This window comes from Nerophis ophidion, linkage group LG08 (genome assembly GCF_033978795.1).
Source record: "Nerophis ophidion isolate RoL-2023_Sa linkage group LG08, RoL_Noph_v1.0, whole genome shotgun sequence".
Taxonomy (NCBI): domain Eukaryota; kingdom Metazoa; phylum Chordata; class Actinopteri; order Syngnathiformes; family Syngnathidae; genus Nerophis; species Nerophis ophidion.
In genome coordinates this window covers 35,997,187-36,020,183 of record NC_084618.1, presented here as the reverse complement: position 1 = coordinate 36,020,183, position 22,997 = coordinate 35,997,187, and the positions used below count along the sequence as shown (strand labels likewise).

General features: G+C 42.5%; 1 protein-coding gene across 6 annotated transcripts in view; it reads left to right on the top strand.

Annotated features, from left to right (window-relative positions):
* LOC133557711 (protein shisa-6-like) overlaps window positions 1-21,762 on the top strand; it is a 61,131-nt gene extending 39,369 nt beyond the window's left edge. For 4 of the 6 annotated variants that reach the window (XM_061908417.1, XM_061908416.1, XM_061908415.1 and 1 more), the window contains 7 exons: window positions 1,225-1,467; window positions 1,537-1,653; window positions 6,260-6,399; window positions 11,463-11,531; window positions 15,499-15,726; window positions 18,787-19,165; window positions 20,312-21,762. In XM_061908417.1, the coding sequence (XP_061764401.1) occupies window positions 1,225-1,467; window positions 1,537-1,653; window positions 6,260-6,399; window positions 11,463-11,531; window positions 15,499-15,726; window positions 18,787-19,165; window positions 20,312-20,720 (1,585 nt within the window). In that variant the 3' untranslated portion in view covers window positions 20,721-21,762. The remainder of the gene's footprint in view (window positions 1-1,224; window positions 1,468-1,536; window positions 1,654-6,259; window positions 6,400-11,462; window positions 11,532-15,498; window positions 15,727-18,786; window positions 19,166-20,311) is intronic. The other 2 variants (XM_061908419.1, XM_061908420.1) reach the window with 2 other exon arrangements.
* The last annotated feature ends 1,235 nt before the right edge of the window (window positions 21,763-22,997 follow it).

The following is a 22,997-nucleotide window of genomic DNA, read 5'->3' as shown; positions in this document are numbered from 1 at the left end:
CCTCCTGCTTATTAAACCGTTGGGAGGTGCTAAAGAGCATTCACAGACACTAAAAGTCCAATACATTGGTACCTCAACATTAAGTGTTTTGAGATAAGAGCTGTCTCGGCTAACTGTTATGCTTTAAGTTTAAGGTTGTAGTAGCAAATGCCACAGTGAACCCAGTAAGAGCCAACCAAAACCCCTGGTCTTACTCACAAGCATTAGCTTATCCCTCCGTTTTCTGACTATGGTAAGGAAGAAATTGAGTGTGAAGGACAGAGCTGAGAACAACAAATGGATGATATTCATTGATTTAAAGAAAAATAAACACATCACAAACAAGTTTGAACATGTTGTCAACTTGGCAAAGCATCTTGAACGTACTGTATCACTGCTAGCCTGCACCACACTAAGGCAGAATGAGTCTAATGCCAGACAAGAATGTTGAAATATCCAAACAGCAGACATTTATCCATAAAATTAAATTGAAAAGCTGCTGATGGTGTATTTGACGGCGAAGCAGCTCAAAGGAGATATCTGAAAAGTCCCCTCTCCAAGGTAAATTATTCAAGTAAATTACTTAATAAATCAGTTTACTTCTGTACTTATTATTGTTAATCTGCACTAACTACTTCCACAAATTTCAACCGATTCAAACCATTCCTATATCAAAATAGTCAACATATTAAGAACATGCGAGCCATTGTGTTTTTTTTAAATCCCACAGGTTCCGTAATTCCCACTGACAATGAATGGACAATTCTGTTCCACGTTTCTAAACCACTTGAAACCTGTCCAATATAAAAAACAACAACAAAAACAAACAATTCATTCAGCATTTTCAAACCAAAAATTTTCCACATACTCAACAAAATGTATTTGTTTCCTAAAATCCAATAAAAAATGCAATCAAAACATTTGTCATCATCTAACTGTTTATTCCACATTCCAAAAAATTGCCCTCATCACGCATTTCCCGGCCAAATGTTTTCAATGAGATAAATGGCATACTTCCACATTTCTGAACCGTTTTAAACAATTCCCACTTTTCTCAAAATTGCAGATTTCCCCCATTGATTTTGAAAATGCACACTGCTTTCTAACCATTCCAACATTAAAATGTTCATTAAGTTTTAAACATCTATTTTCACATGTTTCAAGGAATTGCAATCATTTGAATTCACCCAAATTCTTCTCAAATTTTACTTAATTGGACTATGTTCCACCTGCTTTGTTCTTCAGGGGTTACTATGATGTGATGGGTCACTTGGACCCCACCTTCAACTGCTCCAAAGGCAGCTACATTTACTGCTGCGGGACCTGCCAGTACAGATTCTGCTGCGAGCACCAGCGCAGCAGACTGGACCAGGACTCGTGCACAAACTACAAGTCCCCCGACTGGGCCGAACCCCTGGTTCCCGTCATCGTGCCCGTGGGCAACAAGCCCGACCCGGACTTTGAAACTCTTCAGCAGCAGAACAGCAGGTCAGTGCGGCGGCGGAACTGACATGGTCTGGTCCTGCTTTATTAGACTTTCTTGCGCTTCCTGTGCAGTACGGCCTACGTCATTGGCGGCGTCATCTCCTTCACGCTGGTGGTGGCAGTCGTGGTCCGGATTGCCTTTAGTAAGGTGGCCCGGCGACCTCGCAACAGAGACATCAACATGCCCAGGTGAGATGCTCCTTTAAAGGCTTTTAACCCAAAGTAGGCCAAGTAATGGCAAATAGGCTGGATATAAAGCTTTGTGCTTAAATTTAACTCATTGCTAACTCCTCAGTAAGGAAAGAAGCACTTTTTTTTTAGTTTTGCCTATCGTTCTCAATCATTATGAGAGACATAAAGATGGATGTTTTTTTTTTTGCATTCCATATATAAAATAAATGCAACTTAAAGGCCTACTGAAACCCACTACTACCCACCACGCAGTCTGATAGTTTATATATCAATGATGAAATATTAACATTGCAACACATGCCAATACGGCCTTTTTAGTTTACTAAATTGCAATTTTAAATTTCCCGGAGTTTCGTCTTGAAAACGTTGTATAATGATGACGTGTACGCAAGATGTCACGGGTTTTTAGGAAGTATGAACACTGCACACACACACAGCTAAAATTCGTCTGCTTTAACGGCATAATTACACAGTATTTTGGAGATCTGTGTTGCTAAATCTTTTGCAATTTATTCCATTAATATTGGAGAAGTCAAAATAGAAAGACGGAGTTGGGAAGCTTTAGCCTTTAGCCACACAAACACACGGTGATTCCTTGTTTAAAATTCCTGGAGGTGAAACTTTACTATGGATCAACGAACATGAATCACGACCGAATGTCAACCAGCAGGTTTCGGTGAGAAAATTGTGGTTAAAAAGTCGCGTCTTACCGGAGAAAAGCTGAGCTTGTGCCGTCCATTGTTGCCGTCGACTCCCCTGAGACATTGGCGTCAAGACACCCGTGGACACACCCCTCCAACTATCAGGTAATATTAAACTCACTAAAACACTAGCAACACAATAGAAAGATAAGGGATTTACCAGAATTATCCTAGTAAATGTGTCTAAAAACATCGGAATCCGTCCCAATGCAATCACGTTTTTTTTTTACTTGTTTTTTTTCCTTTTTTTTTCAAGTCCGTCGCAATCAATATCCTCAAACACAAATCTTTCATCCCCGCTCAAATTAATGGGGAAATTGTCGTTTTCTCGGTCCGAATAGCACTTTTTGTTGGAGGCTCCCATTAAAATCAATGTGAATATGTGAGGAGCCCCCACACTTGTGACGTCATCGTCTGCGACTTCCGGTATAGGCAGGGCTTTTCTCTTAGCACCGAAAGTTGCGAACTTTATCGTGGATGTTCTCTACTAAATCCTTTCAGCAAAAATATGGCAATATCGCGAAATGATCAAGTATGACACACAGAATGGACCTGCTATCCCCGTTTGAATAAGAAAATCTCATTTCAGTAGGCCTTTAAAAGTCCGCTTACAAAGGAGCCTATAGGAGCTGAGCAATTATACCTACAAAGCACTTAAAAAAAAACATCCAAACATCTCCGTCAAGGTTGTATATGTCATAATGGGCACATTTTAAATTTCATATAATATTTACGTATTTTGCAGCACGGTGAAACAGGGGTTTGTGCATGTGCCTCACAATTCAAAGGTCCTGAGTTCGATCCCGGCCTCGGGATCTTTCTGTGTGGAGTTTGCATGTTTCTCCCCGTGACTGCGTGGGTTCTCTCCAAGTACTCCGGCTTCCTGCCATCTCCAAAAATGTGCACCTGCGGATGGGTTGATTGGCAACACTAAATTGGCCCAAGTGTGTGAATGTGAGTGTGAATGTTGTCCGTCTATCTGTGTTGGACCTGCGATGAGGTGGCGACTTGTCCAGGGTGTACCCCGCCTTGTGTACCCTGCCATCCTAGTCACGTTCGTTGTGTCCTTGGGCAAGACACTTCACCCTTGCTCCTGATGGGTCCTGGTAAGCGCCTTGCCTTGCATGGCAGCTCCCGCCATCAGTGTGTGAATGTGTGTGTGAACGGGCAAATGTGGAAATACTGTCAAAGCGCTTTGGGCTCCTTAAAAAGGGGTAGAAAAGCGCTATACAAGTACAACCCATTTACCATTTACCATTTGTGCCCGGGTGTCCAGGGTGTACACCGCCTTCCGCCCGAATGTAGCTGAGATAGGCTCCAGCACCCTCCATGACCCCCAAAGGAACAAGCGGTAGAAAATGGATGGATGGATTTATGTATTTTGCTCATTTTAAGCATACACGGCGCATTAATTTCAAAAACGCGTCACAACGTTCACTTTTTTCAACATCACTGATTATTACTCACTGCAGATTTTATGAGAGCCAACAAACATAATAAAACATCACTTACTGTACAAGGTCTGCAGTCATCAGGAAGACAACTGCTGGGATATATTGGCATTTAGGTGAAGAATGGTTACGCTCAAACAAATGGTTATGGTTAAAGAGTAAGTTAATAGTAAACATGCATACATTACAATATGATGCAGCACATTTTTTTCAGTTTCTCATTACAGCATGTCCAAAAAGGAACGATAAAGTCTAACTAAGGCCTGCTCAGTGGCCTTGTGGTTAGATTGTACGCCCTGAGATCGGTAGGTTGTGTGTTCAAACCCCGGCCGAGTCATACCATCAATTACAAAAATGGGACCCATTACCTCCCTGCTTGACACTCAGCATCAAGGGTTGGAATTGGGGGTTAAATCACCAAGATGATTCCTGAGCGCGACCACCACTGCTACTCACTGCTCCCCTCAGATCCCAGGGGGTGCAACAAGGGGATGGGTCAAATCCAGAGGGTAATTTCACCACACCTAGTGTGTGTGTGACTATCAGTGGTACTTTTTTTTTTTACTTTTACTTTTTTTTAAACTTTTTTTCTTTAAATTAATAATAAATATTAATAATATATCTTAAATTAAAGTGCAAATTAAAACACAACTATACCACTTTGATCAAATGTTTGCTCTTAAGAAACCTCTCTGACATTTCCTTCCAGACTTCTGTCTTTTTTAGATTGTCATTACTGCCGCTAGTGGTGGAAAGGTGTATTACAAATTAGTACACTTAGAGACAAATTATTCTAGGAGCCCTACGGTTAAAAAACACTGGTTTAGATAATATGTATAGAATATGCTTTGGTGTACAATTTTTGTAAATTTTCATCAACAGTCCCGTTTTATGATTGTGGAGGCGTTCTCTTTAGATTCCTAATGTATCCAAATTAACTTGAAATTGTCAACTGTTTATATTAATGTCTTGTAAGGGCGGTATAGCTCGGTTGATAGAGTGGCCGTGCCAGCAACTTGAGGGTTGCAGGTTCGATCCCCGCTTCTGCCATCCTAGTCATTGCCGTTGTGTCCTTGGGCAAGACAGTTTACCCACCTGCTCCCAGTGCCACCCACACTGGTTTAAATGTAACTTAGATATTGGGTTTCACAATGTAAAGCGCTATGAGTCACTAGAGAAAAGTGCTGTACAAATATAATTCACTTCACTTCACTAGATGAACGCCATTGCTATTTTTTTTCCAGATACAGTCAAAATAAACTTAATAAACTGAATAGATTCACCTGGTCACGACAATAAGTACACCTGTCCATTCTCTAATCAATACAGACAATGCATAAAAATGCTGTCTTTAACAGCATTTATGTCACTGCATGTCACACGTCTGTGCTGTGTGCATCCAACTATTAGATAACCAATTAGTAACGTCACAATGGTGCCATGTATATGTTTCATTTACTTTTTATTAATAGCTGTATGTAGAAGTGTCTGGTTGTATCCGCTGCTTTATTGTCTTTAATGTCCTTTGTCTTCTTTGATGATTCCGTCTTACATACATGTAAGAGGGATGTGTACTATGGCTATGAGTTGTTGTTGTTTTTTTCCCTTGGCCTCAGTCTGGACCCCCTCTCCAGGGCCCAGGCTTAGACCGATTTTTTATATTTTTTATATTTTTTATTTTATTTTAATCTTCTATTTTTTCTCCCATTCTCCCCCAATTGTTTACCTGTATCTCACCTTTTTTGTAAGGGGCGCTGGAAGCCGACAAACCCGTCAGCGATCCTGTTCTGTCTCCCTGTAATGTTTGTCTTATCTTGAATGGGATTGTGCTGAACATTTAAATTTTCCTGAAGGAACTCTCCTGAAGGAATAAATAAAGTACTATCTAATCCATCTAATCTAACCTAATCTAAGTCTTTTCCCATCTGAGTTATTTTATAGAAATTAAGACAGGTGGGGCATAAGACGAGAAGGAATAACATACAAGGCGCCAGGCAGCAGCCATAACATTGTCACATCTTGAAGCAGACTGGGAGAGGATCTCCTACCATCTGGCTGATAGCTTTACCTAATGTCCAAATAAGAATGTCCACCTTGCTGTGACATCACAAAGTACCCAGACCGCAAAACATCAAAACTGCGTGCAAGGTCACGCCCAAATGCAATAACCGTATGATATTTTATGAGTATATAACATTGAAACAACATGGAAAGCAGAACAGAAAAGACAAACATCACCCTAAGTTCTCTTTAAGAATGATTTCATTGCAGCGTATTCAAAAAGTCTCCAGTAGCAGCAGAGAAGTTTGCCTGGGTGTCTGAATACCTGCTGAACATAGCAACAAAATCACAAAAGTATAGAAAACATTTACGTTGTCATGTAGCTATTCCTGCATATGACTTCCTCAAATGGCTCTGGTTTTTCATATGCTGGTCCATCTTGTGTGCCAGGTCGCTGGTGGACATCTTGCGCCACCAGTCGAGTCCCGTGCAGCATGGCGAGAGAAACAACAGCGCCATGCTGACCACCTCTGACGGACGCACTTCCAAAAACAGCTACACGCCCATACTGCAGAGCAAAGACAACCGAAGTGAGTGTCCATGAATATGTTTATTTTTTGAATATTTATGAGGCAAGTAACTTCAAATAAGTATTCCTGTAATCCACAACTGGACTCTTCCTGTTATCTGACGTTTCGTCTTTTATCCAAAAGGCTTTGTCAGTTGTGAACTTTAAGAGTGGAGTCTTCCAATTCATGTCTCTGGTGTGGGTGGTCACAACAGGGTTTTTGTTGTTGTTGTGGTTGTTGTTGCACAGCAGGTCGTTCACCTGATTGGTGGCAAAACAGCAAACGAGTGGCCTCTCTTGCCGTGGAATGAGAAAATCAAACAAATAACTGCACTTTTTATTAATTTTTATTTTGCCTATTGTTCACGATTATTATGAGAGACAGGAACACATGTCTTTTTTTTAATTAGTATTTTAAAGATGATGAAAAATGCTTGGAAGATGCAGCTAATATCAGCATTGAGTCTTCAAAGCCCTCTAAAACAACTTCAAAACCCTCTAACAATATCTTATATACACACTGCAAGTCTATATACAATGTAGTAAAAGACACATTCATAACATTATGTAATCTTCAATATTTATCATATTTTGATCAATTTAATAATTTCCGGGAGTGACTTCTTCCGCGTATTGATTTCTGTTTCCATAACAGCGCATGTCCGACTTCCAATGTGTTCCTACTTCCAGTTACAAAACCCTTGTTAGTCTTCTGATCATGGCAGACTTGGTAAAAAATAACGAAGAAGACTATTTTTTTGACGAATGAGTTGACAACCTTATCTTTTTGAAGCTGAGTGAATGAAGGATAAACTACTGCTTCTAGAAGCGAGCACAAGGAAGAGTGAGACGGAGCAGACAGAAACCGAGAGAGTAAGTAATTAAGTAAGTACACTTTATTTATAAAGCGCTTTTCACAGATAAAATCACAAAGCGCTGTACTAAACATAGGTGAAGTAAAACAACAATTCAATTGAAACAACATTTTAAAAAGGATACAAAGTGGATTAATATTGATAGTTAAAAGGTGCATTACCTAAAAGCTATTCTAAAAATACAAACCCCATTTCCATATGAGTTGGGAAATTGTGTTAGATGTAAATATAAACGGAATACAATGATTTGCAAATCATTTTCAACCCATATTCAGTTGAATATGCTACAAAGACAAAATATTTGATGTTCAAACTGATAAACTTTTTTTTTGCAAATAATCATTTACTTTAGAATTGATACCAGTAACGCATGACAAAGAAGTTGGGAAGGTGGGGCAATAAATACTGATAAAGTTTAGGAATGTTCATCAAACACTTATTTGGAACATCCCACAGGTGTGCAGGCTAATTGGGAACAGGTGGTTGCCATGATTGGGTATAAAAACAGCTTCCCAAAAAATGCTCAGTCTTTCACAAAAAAGGATGGGGCGAGGTACACCCCTTTGTCTACAACTGCGTGAGCAAATAGTCAAACAGTTTAAGAACAACGTTACTCAAAGTGCAATTGCAAGAAATTTAGGGATTTCAACATCCACGGTCCATAAGATCATCAAAAGGTTCAGAGCATCTGGAGAAATAACTCCATGTAAGCGGCATGGCGGGAAACCAACATTGAATAACTGCGATCTTCGATCCCTCAGACGGCACTGTATCAAAAACCGACATCAATCTCTAAAGGATATCACCACATGGGCTCAGGAACACTTCAAAAAACCACTGTCACTAAATACAGTTTGTCGCTACATCTGTAAGTGCAAGTTAAAGCTCTACTTTGGAAAGCAAAATCCATTTATCAACAAACTCCAGAAACGCCGCCGGCTTCTCATTATCTAAGAAGGACTGATGCAAAGTGGAAAAGTGTTCTGTGGTCTGACGAGACCACATTTCAAATTGTTTTTGGAAATATTCGACATCGTGTCATCCGGACCAAAGAGGAAGCGAACCATCCAGATTGTTATCGACGCAAAGTTCAAAAGCCAGAATCTGTGATGGTATGGGGGTTCATTAGTGCCCAAAGCATGGATAACTTACATATCTGTGAAGGCACCATTATTGCTGAAAGGTACATACAGGTTTTGGAACAACATATTCTGCCATGAAAGTGCCGTCTTTTTCATGGACGCCCCCGCTTATTTCAGCAAGTCAATGCCAAGCCACATTCAGCACGTGTTACAACAGCGTGGCTTCGTAAAAAAAGAGTGCGGGTACTTTCCTGGCCCGCCTACAGTCCAGACCTGTCTCCCATTGAAAATGTGTGGCGCATTATGAAGCGTAAAATACGACAGCGGAGACCCCGGACTGTTGAACGACTGAAGCTCTACATAAAACAAGAATGGGAAAGAATTCCACTTTCAAAGCTTCAACAATTAGTTTCCTCAATTCTCAAACGTTTATTGAGTGTTGTTGAAATAAAAGGTGTTGTAACACAGTGGTGAACATGCCCTTTCCCAACTACTTTGGCACGTGTTGCAGCCGTGAAATTCTAAGTTAATTATTGTTTGCAAAAAAACTGAAATTTGATGACTTTTAACATCAAATATCTTGTCTTTGTAGTGCATTCAACTAAATATGGGTTGAAAAGGATTTGCAAATCATTTCATTCAGTTTATATTTACATCTAACACAATTTCCCAACTTATATGGAAACAGGGTTTGTACTTTACAAATACTGTAATATGATTGTCAATGTTTTTCAGTCCTTACAGATTGGTGTCTTATCACATTGTGTAGTGCATTAAAAACTCTGTGGTGTTTCGTGTTGAGGTAGAAGCTAGCATATCTTTTGCTGCAGTTGGCATTTACGACGAATACCGAAGCACGCCTATGTGTTAGTACGCTAGAAAGAGAGTTCCTCAGTGTTCGCTCTTACAATAACAATGTCGCTACAGTTTGGTTATTTTACAGATCAAGGAAAGTAAATGAAGTAGTGTTGATGGTTTTTGAAGGCATTTTTAAAGTGATCTAGAGGTAGAATTGATTGCTCCCATTAGCTGCATTGTTTGTGATGTGCATTTGTGGTCTTGTCATCCTCGTCCGGACAGAAGGATGACACGGCAGTGCGGCTGGATCAAAAGAGACGTCGGAGACGCTTTACTGAACCAAAAGTTTCTTTATTAAAAGTGAGCGTCATACGGGACTGCAGAATCCTGGAGGAGGTCAGGTTAAGAAAATGAGGCACTCCCAACTTAGAGAAGCCAAACCATCAGTTGTTATATTCCTCCTTCATGTCTTTGGATGTTTGCTAAGTCAGGACAGCACACCCTGACCATAAATGGAGATGTTTGTGTGTAAGTGTGTGGAAAACAACTGCTTTAAGTCATAACTTAAACATTGACATTGAGCTAGACATGTTGTCTCTTCCCAAGGATAGGGCTATCACTTTTGCATTACAAAGTCTCAATTAGGGCCTCTTTCCTACGAGTAGTGATCCAATCCACCTGTGAATATCAAATTAAGGGGCCTTATCTTATAATGTGCTCAAACTGAAATACCACTATTTAATTCAACTTGGTGGTCTGCATTCTCCAAGATAAATATAAGCATTCACCATATGCATAACATAACATGAGTTAACTAATTCACTTCAATAGTTACCTAGAACAAGACAAATTTTACATGTTAGAAAGCGAAAAAAACAAAACAACTTTTTGTCTTCTTGTCTGGTCCAAAAAAAGTCCAGTTCCCCTTTAACTGGAGTGTCAAACTCATTGTCATTGAGGACCAGGTCGCCCTCAGAGGGCCACTTGTAACAGTGAATAATATTTTGATATAGACATAAAGTTAAAAGTTAAAGTACCAATGATTGTCAAACACACACAAGGTGTGGTGAAATGTGTCCTCTGCATTTGACCCATCCCCTTGATCACCCCCTGGGAGGTGAGGGGAGCAGTGGGCAGCAGCGGTGCCGCACCCGGGAATAATTTCTGGTGATTTAACCCCCAATTCCAACCCTTGATGCTGAGTGCCAAGCAGGGAGGCAATGGGTCCCATTTTTATAGTCTTTGGTATGACTCGGCCGGGGTTTGAACACACGACCTACCGATCTCAGGGCGGACGCTCTAACCACAAGGCCACTGAGTAAGCCATATATGTATATTAATAAAAAATATCTATTACTATACATCTTCTTTACGAGCACTGTAAAAAAATCAGTAGATTTTACAGTAAAAAACTGACAGTTCAATTGCCAATTTGTTTTACAGCATGTACGGTAAATGGAAACAAACAAACAGTAGCACGTTTTTTATTGTAAATCTACTGTTGTTTTTACGGTGTAAATGGAAAAAGTATACCTTTTTTTTTTTTACAGTAACATTTTTGCACCTGGGCTACCAGTTTTTAACCATAAAGATCATTTTTAGTGTACAATTTAATGGATAGCTTGCTTCTTAAAATCATGGCTCAAGACGATATTTAAGTATTTATTTCTATTTTACCACCCAAAGCATTTTTGGAATGTATGATTATTAACTATATAAAATTGCATACAGTAAATGTATCATTTTTTTTCTGCCAAAATGAAAAGCGGATTACTTTTAGTGGGAAAGATGCATAGTAATTCCAAGCTTTCGCGGGCCACATATGTGGCAGGCCAGATTTGGCCTCTGGTCCTTAAGTTGGGCACCTGTGGTTTACAACAATGTTCTGACATCGCTAATCCAAAGATTGTCTCATTCCATGGGAAGAGTTACCGCTAATGGCCTATTGCTATGCAGGACAGTCCTAACAACAACCCTGTGATGACCACCCCATGCGGACACACCCACCAGACAAATAACCTTGTAGAATTATTACTCCTCCGCTAAACAATGTCCTGAAAATGATTGAAAGCTTTGCCGCTTGCTTGTCGAGACGTCTGTGTGTCGACGCGACACGCCAGCGACATGTTTGCTTGCGTCTTCTGTTGTGTCGCCACTAGTCTGTCTTGTCAGTGTGACGACAAGCTCGCTGGTTTGAGCCCACCTGGCATCGGTGGCACAGGTGGACAGTAGGACAAAGAAGGCTCACTCCAGGAGGGATTGTGTGTCTGCGTTCTTCTTGTCTTTGGAGTGCTTGTCCCATCAGTTTGTCAGCTCTGCTCTCTTTGCAGCTGGAAACTTGCTCCACCATTTTAACCGGCAGGGCTCTGCTTCCAGTCCCAAACACTCTGCTACCATCGGTAAGCGTCCTAGGCCGTGCCGGTGGCGACATGCCGCCTGGCAGGACGTTGGCGGGCCCTCCTCCTCATGTCTGTCTTGTTGTCCCGCGCCACCGTCAGCACATTTTTGTGCGGCGGCCGGCGCCCGTTTGCTCGACAGCGGTTGTCTGGTTCGCCCTCTGCTTAATGCCAGTCTGCACCCCCTCTGACACCCCCCCACTCACTCCATCACAGTCTGTTTCCAGATGTGCCCCCATCCTCCTCCTACTTCTCCTCCTCCTCACCTTCCCACATGTAACGCTGACGTGCCCGTGTGCTTCAAGCCGACGCTCAGCATTAACAAGGGCTGACTCTGTTTCCCAGGCAACAGAAAAGCAATGCAAGCACACGTTTATTGCTCATGACTGTCTTCATACAGGACAACATGGACATGTTCATACGTTGGCGTGGAAATACTGTACAGCCAACAAAGCATATCAAGAACATAAGCTGCAAAGTCATTGACTCACCTTCGCTGTGAGACCATGTACTTACTTTTAATTAATTAAATCACACTTTCAGTTCATTGCCGTTTTCTGTAAACAATCGTAGTCATCCGGACTTGATTAAAGAAGCAAATTTGTTCCGCTAAGGAGTTCACTCAGAAATCTATGGCTGGGTCTTAGTTGTGCACTTTCGTAGTTGGTGCATATAAATGCGTGCACACTGGGCATTAACGCAAAAAGCAGTTCATCAAAACGGTAAGTGCCACCTTCCCTGTGTTGCAGAAGGAAAGGGGTTAACTGAAGTAGTTGCAATTCACCACTAAAAAGGAAAGAATAAGTTGAATGTTGCGTTCGTCATATCCGGCAAATGGATTTTGGACAGCACTACACTGTCAAAATTTGCACACTCGATAGTGTCTCAAATAGAATACATCCATCTGGGGTGGATTATTAAAGACAATTCTCTATGTAAACGATATGAATTTCAACAGAATCGGTGACAAAGGGCAGCCTTGGCTGAGTCCAACGCTCACTGGAAATGTGTCCAACTTACTGCCGGCAATGCGGACCAAGCTCTGACACTGATCATACAGGGAACGGACCGCCACAATCAGACAATCCGATACCCCATACTCTCTGAGCACTCCCCACAGGACTTCCCGGGGTACAGGGTCGAATGCCTTCTTTAAGTCCACAAAGAACATGTAGACTGGTTGGGCAAACTCCCATGCACCCTCAAGGGACCCTGCCGAGAGTATAGAGCTGGTCCACCATTCCACGACCAGGAGGAAACCACACTGTTCCTCCTGAATCCGAGGTTCGACTATTCGGCGTAGCCTCCTCTCCAGTACACCTGAATAGACCTTACTGGGAAGGCTGAGGAGTGTAGTGCCCTTTGTCACCGATTCTGTTCATATTATTTATGGCCAGAATTTCTAGGCGCAGTCAAAGTGTTGAGGGGATCCAGTTTGGTTTAGCTCTCACTGGATCGGTTCGCAGCTGAGTGTGAAGCGACAGGGATGAGAATCAGTTCCTCCAAGTCTGAGTCCATGGTTCTCGCCCGAAAAGGGTAGAGTCCCACCTCGGGGTTGGGGAAGAGATCTTGCCCCATGTGGAGGAGTTCAAGTACCTGGGAGTCTTGTTTACGAGTGGGAGAAGAGTGTATCGTGAGATTGACAGGCGGATCGGTGCAGTGTTTTCAGTAATGCGGACGCTGTATTGATCCGTTGTGGTGATAAAGGAACTGAACTGGAAGTCAAAGCTCTCAATTTACCAGTCGATCTACGTTCCCATCCTCACCTATGGTCATGAGCTTTGGGTTATGACCAAAAGGACAAGATCATGGGTACAAGCGGGCGGAATGAGTTTCCTCCGCCGGGTGGCGGGACTCTCCCTTAGAGATAGGGTAAGAAGCTCTGTCATCCGGGGGGAGCTCAAAGTAAAACCGCTGCTCCTCCACATTGAGAGGAGCCAGATGAGGTGGTTCGGGCATCTGGTCAGGATGCCACCCGAGCGCCTCCCTACGGAGGTGTTTAGGGCACATACGACCAGTAGGAGGCCACGGAGAAGACCTAGAACACGTTGGGAAGACTATGTCTCCCGGGTTACCTGGGAACGCCTCGGGATCCCCCGGGAGGAGCTGAATGAAGTGGCTGGGGAGAGGGAAGTCTGCCCCCGCGACCAGACCCCGGATAAGCGGAAGAAAATGGATCGATGGTATAAATATTATAGATATAACTTTAAATACTATCATTATGTAATGATAAAGCATATTAATGACACATTTTACTGCAGCTTTGACAAATTTGTAGCGTGTCAAATTTGACTGCGACAAGCGAAGGAACCCCACGTTCTCAGAGTAAAGGAAAGCCACTTAAAATCTGTAATCCTCACCTCCAAAGCAGCAAATACAGTAATTTTCTTACAAGTGTCATCCCTATAGAGGACGAGGAGTAACTAAACATGCTACACTGGACACCAAAAAGTTGCCCCTTGCAAACGGTCTTGTCAATTTTTAACAACCATGACTTATCCGGACTGGGGAAACCTAAAGCCCACATATGTTTAGCACGCTCATTGGTGGTGATCAGAATGAAATTCTTAGCATAAACTGAGCGCTTCCGATCCTGAGCCGCTGAGGAGGCTCCGCCAGGTTCCCGCTCCAAAGCCCGGGCCGGGGTGACCTCCCTTTGTGGCTACCCTCCTGTCTGATTATAATTGTAATCAAAAATGTAATCATTCAAGTATCTTAAAACATTTCGGTGTCAGTATTGGCACTGGTCTGACCCTGTAATTACTTGGTATTTGACCAAGACCACAATTTCTCAGATCGCCTAAAACTAATGTCCAAACAACAGCAGGATAAATGCTTATTATATTTGAACAGAAGGGTAGACAGATCCATGTTACAACAGAAGGTAACCAAACAATACCAGTCAATTAGCGAGAAGACTGATAATATTTTTGAGAAAATTATACAACCGGATATGACACTCTATGTTACAGCATACTTTAGTTGCCTAATTAGGGGGTTCCGTTATCATTGATATGCCAAATAATATATTGTGATATATATCATTTTCGCCAATGGTTTTAATATATATCACACTATAGATTTAAGACCATGTTGCCTATCCCTATCCGTCCGTACACTTAAACAAGTATACTGCATATCGTTTGTAAGTGCATCCATTTCGAAACTGCAGTGCCCTCCATTTTGTGTAAACACACTTATGCACTTGAAAGAAGTGTTGTGCACTTACCCTAGTTTGCACAGTGTACTTGTTGTAGTCAATGTAAAAAAAAAATATATATAAATAATTCTGTTCACGTCACATGAGCGCTAAGCTAGCATTGCTTTTTGTCCCTGCTCAATGTGTGTGTGTGTGTGTGTGTGTGTGTGTGTGTGTGTGTGTGTGTGTGTGTGTGTGTGTGTGTGTGTGTGTGTGTGTGTGTGCGCGTGTGTGCGTGCGTGCGTGTGTGTGCGTGTGAGAGAGGGAGAGACACTTAACGGCAGCATCATGGGCTCTCATTGGCCATTAGTGTCAAAGAGCAGCATGTCCAGCTGTAATCTTAACAAGATCGCAATACAAAATTGTCAGCAGATATCGATTTCTTCTGGCTGCCAGACGGAAAATTACCCTTAACACCGTTACGCAATTCTTAATAGTCACTTGTGTCATTTTGATCAAGTCATTGACTAAGTGTGCTAAGATTTATTTTTAATGTTGTATAGCCCCGCCACTGACAATGCACCTACCTGAGTGTGTGTGTGTGTGTGTGTGTGTGTGTGTGTAGTGCGTGATGTAATGAATATAAGTATACATGTTGCAAAACAGCACCCCTCCCTCACACTGCTGATCTTACATAAGCAATCATTTTAGTATGTATCGATCCACACGCTGCATTAATGCGACTGCACACGTCTGCATAGTGTGGTTGCCACGGAGCTGCCAGGAGACATTTCCTGTTCATCACTCTGTCAATCTTGTCTGTATCTTTAGAGCGTGGGGCCCGCATGAACAACACCCCCCAGCTCTCGTCCGGCCCCAAGCTGATAGCAAGCAGCAGCAAAGGTGGCGGCGGTGCCGGCATCATGGGCGGGGGGATGAGGCACAACAGCAGCCATGCTTCCTTCTCGCACTCCTTCCACAACTTGGCCCAGCTGCCGCCGTCCTACGAGGCCGCCATGAAGCCCGAAATCAGCCGCTACAGTTCGCTGAAGAGGCTGGGTGAGTCGGGGTGGGAAATATGACATATTTTTACATGTTTATGAGGACGGAGGATGTGTCATCCTGTGGATGAAAAGATGGGCGGAGGAGTCAGCTGGGTGTAGGAAGAGGCAAGAAGGGGGAGGGGCTGGATGGGCCTTGACAGGAAACATCTCTCACCCACTGATTGCTGAGGACTGCAGGTGGGGGCAGGGGCCAGTGATAAATGTGTGTGCGTGTAACAGTGTTGAGGTGAAAGCCAACAGTCCGCATGAGGCTTGTTATATAAATATATTTGCCTTTGAACGAGCTTGTCTCGCTTCCTGTCTACCAAACCATCCACAATTCGTTTGAAGGTTTGGACGTGTAACCCCACTGTGTCCCCAGTGTGTTGGGGGGAGGAGCCATGCAACATCATCACATGCTGTGTCTCAGTTGGCGCACCTCCGTACTTACACCTCGCATTTCGAGTGCATAAGTACTCTTATGCTGACAAGTACGGTGAAGCCAGTAAGGCCTTCTCTTCTGACCAAACATAACCAGAAATCATGATCATAATTAATGATACAATAATTGTTTTATTTACTTTCCCTAAATATCTAAAAGTATTTATATTCTCTTCATTTCATATTAAGCTCCTTCCTACCAGTGCTGTTTTTTTAGCTTATGTTGCCATGCTGTACCAAATCTGCCCGAGGCCTTCAGAATCAACAATGCGGGCATCCGTGCACTGTAAGTGAATGGGGACATACAGTTGATAGACAGTTGCAATAGCCAATCAGATCACGAGTTGTTGTCAGTAAAGGCCTTCTAGCTGGCCTCACGTTGAATGTCACATTTACGTGTCCTGTGATTGGATACTCACCGGGACCGTTAGCGGATGAGTTTGAGAACACATAGAGTTGAAAGAAAGTTGCGATAGCCAATCAGATCACAAGTTATTGACAGTAGCCTATCTAGGTAATCTCTTGTTAACAGGACTGTGATTGGATACTCACTTGTCATTCCAAAGTGAGTGTCCATTCACAAGTTTCAATTTAGCAGCAAGCAGAGAAGGAGAACAAAACGTTGATCAGGTGGCAGATATATATTTGCTAGGCCATTTTCAAGAAGGATATTTAAAGAGAAACTTCATCTTGTGAGACCATGTCGACCAACCCCGGAAGCTAGCTCAGCTGTTCTGGCAATGAAATGGGGAAATGCTCGCCTCTTCCTCTTGAATAAGCCGGCGACGAGGTGTACCACTGGCTTATACGGCGTCGAATAGCTGCTACAAATTGTGAGTTCAAATATATATTTTTTTCACTTTTAATATGTTTTTTGCAATTTTAATTTTGACAGTACCACATAAGATATGTTTTATATGCTAATGTGTTTTAATTGATTTTTAAATGCGCCAGAAAATAACTCGTTTTGTACACTGTTAATGCGAATCAATGCCCAGTAGGGCGTAAATGTGTTCATGTATAGTATTTCTCCAGCAATGGTCATGCGGGGACATAAATTATGGTATTTTGAGAGGTAATCATTAAAGTCGGACATCACTGAAGGCCTAGGTGGGAAACGCACGGCCCGCCACTCGATTTGAGTGAAGCAGGAAACCTTGATAGACAGTCTTTTTACACTTGGCTTTTTGCTACAATTTTGCCATGAAAGAGTGTGTTCTTAATCATATTTGTGTATGCGTGTAATACAACCTGTGTGGGCTAACTAAGAGTTGTGTGTGTGTACAAAAAAATGTGTGTGTCTATAATCAGATTCATGTGAAGCAATAAACCTGATAGGCTGTCTTTTTACACGATACTTTTGCGTCACTTTTGCCGTGTAGGAGTTGCGTGTCCATAGCAATCTGAACTTGTAAAAAGACTAGCCTGTCAGCAACTTCACCTTTCGTTTCCCTACATTCACCACCAGACGGTGCCTTGCACCTACTCGTACTAGTGTTGGACTTTCCATGACTTTCTGTAAATACAAATTCCTGTTTCAGCAGTCACTTAGTTGTCAGAAGTATTTTGTACTCAAATAAGTTGTCAGTAATGTTACGACATAAAGCAGCTGAAACTCAACTCGTCGTGTTTGGAGGAAGAAGAATACTGAGTTGCATCCCAAGAACCCCATACCTACTGAGAAGCATGGGGGTGGAAACATCATGCTTTGGAGCTGTTTTCCTGCTAAGGGGACAGGACGATTGATCCGTGTTAAGGAAAGAATGAATGGGGCCATGTATCGTGAGATTTTGAGCCAAAACCTCCTTCCATAAGTGAGAGCTTTGAATGGTTGACCAAATACTTATTTTTCACCATAATTTACAAATAAATTATTTAAAATTCCTACAATGTGAATTCCTGGATTTTTTTTCCACATTCTGTCTTTCACAGTTGAAGTGTACCTATGATGAAAATTACAGACCTCTGTCATTATTTTAAGTGTGAGAACTTGTACAATCGGTGGCTGACTAAATACTTTTTTGCCCCACTGTATATCTTCAAAATGAAAGCATAATATATATCAGGTCTTCCCAATCTTTATTGAGACAAGGCACATATCCTACATTAGAAAAATCTCATAGCAAAAAATACTTTTTCTGTTATATGAACGGCAACATACATTAATTATGTGTCTTCTGCCATCTAGTGGAAGAGCTTTGAATTGTGCCTGTCATAGATGAACAAATATACATTAATTGTGTGAAGTTTGCATGTTCTCACCGTGACTGCATGGGTTCCCTCCGCGTACTCCGGCTTCCTCCCACCTCCAAAGACATGCACCTGGGGATAGGTTGATTGGCAACACTAAATTGGCCCTAGTGTGTGAATGAGAGTGTGAATGTTGTCTGTCTACCTGTGTTGGCCCTGTGAGGATGTGGCGACTTGTCCAGGGTGTACCCCGACAGCAGCTGAGAGACTCCAGCACCCCCCGTGACCCTAAAAGGGACAAGTGGTAGAAAATGGATGGATGGATGTTCTAATTTTGATATTTTAGACTAGTTAATTGACTGATGGCTGTGTTATTGTTCCAACCACTGTGTTGCACTGATGTAAAAGGCAGTTGTTGTAAATAACTTATTGTTTTTCCCCTCAGAAAAAGAGCTGGATGAATATTCTGGCTATTATTCTGCCAAGCGTCGCTCCAACAACGCTCCGCCCTCCTTCCACTCCTCCCAGCACCACCTACCTTGGGGGGGTGACTACACGCTGGGCTCCAGGGGCACGCTGCCGCTCAACGGCTCGCGGCCTCGCCTCCACATGCCGCCCTCCACGCCCAACCCGTACCCGCTGCCTGTGCAGACACACTACACAGGCTCCAGCTTTGACCGGCCGCCGCGCCGTGTCCGCTCGCAGGACCAGCTGCTGGCGCTCGGTGAGGGCAACACCTCCTGCCTGTCCAAAAACCAGCAGCACCTGTACTACAAGGCCATGATTGGCGGGAGCAGGAACTCCACCTCTCAGACACTCCGCAGGTGAGAAGGACGCTTTGTCACTAAACATAAAGGCCTACTGAAATTAGATTTTCTTATTCAAACGGGGATAGCAGGTCCATTCTATGTGTCATACTTGATCATTTCGCGATATTGCCATATTTTTGCTGAAAGGATTTAGTACAGAACATCTACGATAAAGTTTGCAACTTTCAGTGCTAAGAGAAAAGCCCTGCCTCTACCGGAAGTCACAGACGATGACGTCACATGTTGATGGCTCCTCACATATTCACATTGTTTTTAATGGGAGCCTCCAACAAAAAGAGCTATTCGGACCGAGAAAACAACAATTTCCCCATTAATTTGAGCGAGGATGAAAGATTCGTGTTTAAGAATATTGATAGCGACGGACTAGGAAAAAAAAAAAGTAAATAAAAAAACGCGATTGCATTGGGACGGATTTCGATGTTTTTAGACACATTTAATAGGATAATTCTGGGAAATCATTCATCTTTCTATTGTGTTGCTAGTGTTTTAGTGAGTTTAATAGTACCTGATAGTCAGAAGGGTTTCTCCACGGGTGTCTTGACGCGCAGTGTCTCAGGGGAGTCAAGAGCAGCTATGGACGACACAAGCTTAGCTTTTCTCCGGTAAGAAGCGACTTTTTCACCACAATTTTCTCACCGAAAACTGCCGGTTGACATCCCGTCTTGATTCATGTTCGCTTGACCGCGCTCTGGTCCATAGTAAATTTTCTCCTCCAGGAATTTTAAACAAGGAATCACCGTGTTTGTGTGGCTAAAGGCTAAAGCTTCCCAACTCCATCTTTCTATTGTGACTTCTCCAATATTAATTGAACCAATTGCAAAAGATCCAGCAACACAGATCTCCAAAATACTGTGTAATTATGCTGTTTAAGCAGACGACTTTTAGCTGTGTGTGTGTGCAGCGCTCACACTTCCTAAAAACCTGTGACGTCTTGCGTACACGTCATCATTACACGACGTTTCCAGGACAAAACCCCCGGGAAATTTAAAATTGTAATTTAGTAAACTAAAAAGGCCGTATTGGCATGTGTTGCAATGTTAATATTTCTTCATTGATATATAAACTATCAGACTGCGTGGTGGGTAGTAGTGGGTTTCAGTAGGCCTTTAAGTCCATCATGCGAACAATGTGTCTTTCCAGATCCCACGAGCGGCTACTGGTGTCTCCCGATCACCTGGATGAGCGGCTGATGGCGATGGGCTTGATGGCGGGAGCGGAGAGAGGCAGCATGGTGCCCACGATGGGTCGCCTGAGCCACCACCAGAAGGCCCAGTCGCAGCAGAACATCTGCGTCACGCCTTCCATGGACCGCCACCATATGATCAAGATGAACTCCCACCCGACGTCCGGCCACGAGCACGAGCGCAATGTGGCCGTGCACAGCGGCTGGGACGGCGGAGCGGGCTCTATGGGGGGCCACCCCAACACCCGCCGCATGGCTTTTGCCAACAAGCGTCAGAACACCATCGAGCAGCTCCACTTCATCCCTGGCGGTGGAGGGGGAGTCCACGCCCTCCGGACTGGGAGTAAGAACGAAGTAACCGTGTGAGACGACGAGTACGGAAGACGAAGGGCAGAGAGAACGGCCCCCACCCCGCTATTCAAAGAAACCAACTCTTCAGTTTTGTCCGCCATGTTGTAAAAACTCCAAAGTTCCTTTTCGGATGTTTGGTGGCGTAGAAGTACAACGACACCAGCGCCAGAACCCCACAACCACGTCCTGTTAACTTCTTGTACTCGTTAGCGACACAGCTGCATCCTATCGCTGCTTAGTGATTCATTGCTAGCTGGCGTGATAGCTGACGTCTGAAGAAGCATTTAAAGGCCCACATCCTGCAAAAACCTACTGGAGAACTTTGTAGTTTGGAACATTACCCCTGACCTCATCTAAACCTCAGCAACGCCACCAATGGGACTGTGCACACCGCCCCCCTGTGGATGCCTGCGACATCACGTGTGTGCGTGTGAGTGTGCGAGGGGGACACACTAAGGGCTATAACCAAGTAATGACGTTTGTGTGTCTGTGCAGCGTCTGCGTCTCGTTTGTGGAGGCATGCTTGTTCTTTACTTCCTGTCTGAGGAGAAGGGACTCAACTTGCTTTCAATTTTTTCTTAACCTTTTTTTGTGTGTGACTTCCAATACACTCAACATACATGTGCACGTGCGTGTATGTGTGTTTATTATGAGGCCACCAAGAGGCCTCCATTTCAATAAATTCACATGACACTTATAACTTTTAATTCATGTTTTCATGAAAGAGCTGATGCAATCAAATGAAGTGATGATGTCATAGCCGGCGATGATGATGTCACAGTGTGTGTGTGTGTGTGTGTGTGTGTGGTCCATAGTCCATGGTCATATCAATTTTTAACGACCATCCATTCATTGACAGCTGAACGCAAAAGACTGGACAAGAAGAGCCCCAAAAGAGAAAAACACTAAAAATCAAATGTTTCATGCATGTATGTTCGTGAGTCATACTTTATTTTGTAAGCTACTCTGCATACCTCAAACTGTAAGATACTTTTATTTACTCCCTATAATGTTTTGTCTCTCCAGGATGAAGGCCTCACTAACTTGTTTGTAAAAACCATCATGTTAGACAATGATAACTACAAATAAATCATTTTAAAGCGTCTTTGTCTATGCTTCGGACTAAAACTAGATATACCAGTTGTTCTCAACCTTTTTTCAGGGATGTACCCTCTGTGAACATTTTCTTTAATTCAGGTACCCCCCAATCAGAGCAAAGCATTTTTAGTTGAAAAAAAGAGATACCGTATTTCCTTGAATTGCCGCAGGGCATATAGTATGTGCCTGCTGTGAATTACTGCTGGGTCAAACTCGCTTCGCGAAATAATTAGCGCATGCTTAGTATTACCGCCGGGTCATACTCGTGATGTCACAAGTGACACTTCCCCTGTCATAATTTTCAAAATGGAGAACGCTGATTTCATTACCGTTAATTTGAAATTGCATAAAGGGAAGAAGATTAAGAGCTATTTAGTAGGATTTAAGGTCCAAGTTTACATCACACTCAAATTTTTACTGCATGCCATTGGTAAGTGCCGGAGTGAGAAGAGGTTTTAAATTAATTAGCGACCCGGCGGCAATTCAAGGAAATACGGTAAGTAAAATACAGCACTATGTCATCAGTTTCTGATTTATTAAATGGTATAACAGTGTAAAATATTGCTCATTTGGAGTGGTCTTTCTTGAACTATTTGAAAAAATATATATAAAAATAAAAAACTTGTTGAAAAATAAACAAGTGATTCAATTATAAATAAAGATTTCTACACATAGATGTAATCATCAACTTCAAGTGCCCTCTTTGGGGATTGTAATAGAGATCCATCTGGATTCATGAACTTAATTCTAAGCATTTCTTCACACAAAAAAAGAAATCTTCAACATCATTATTTATGGAACATGTTCACAAGACAATCTAGCTGTCAACACTTAATATTGCATTGTTGCATTTCTTTTCAGTTTATGAACTTACATTCATATTTTGTTCAATTAATATATAAAGGATTTTTTGAATTGTTGCTATTTTTAAGATATTTTAAATAAATTTCATGTACCGCTTGGCTTACCTTCAAGTACCCCCAGGGGTACGCATACCCCCATTTGAGAACCACTGCCGTATACAATATTAAGTTGTATAAAATACATGTATTTAATTAACCATACACAGAATGCAATGTAATGCATAATATCAGTTATCTTATTATGTCTCACGTACAGTTGATATGCAGCAGAGCAGTGGTTCTTAAATGGGGGTACCCGTACCCCTGGGGGTACTTGAAGGTATGCCAAGGG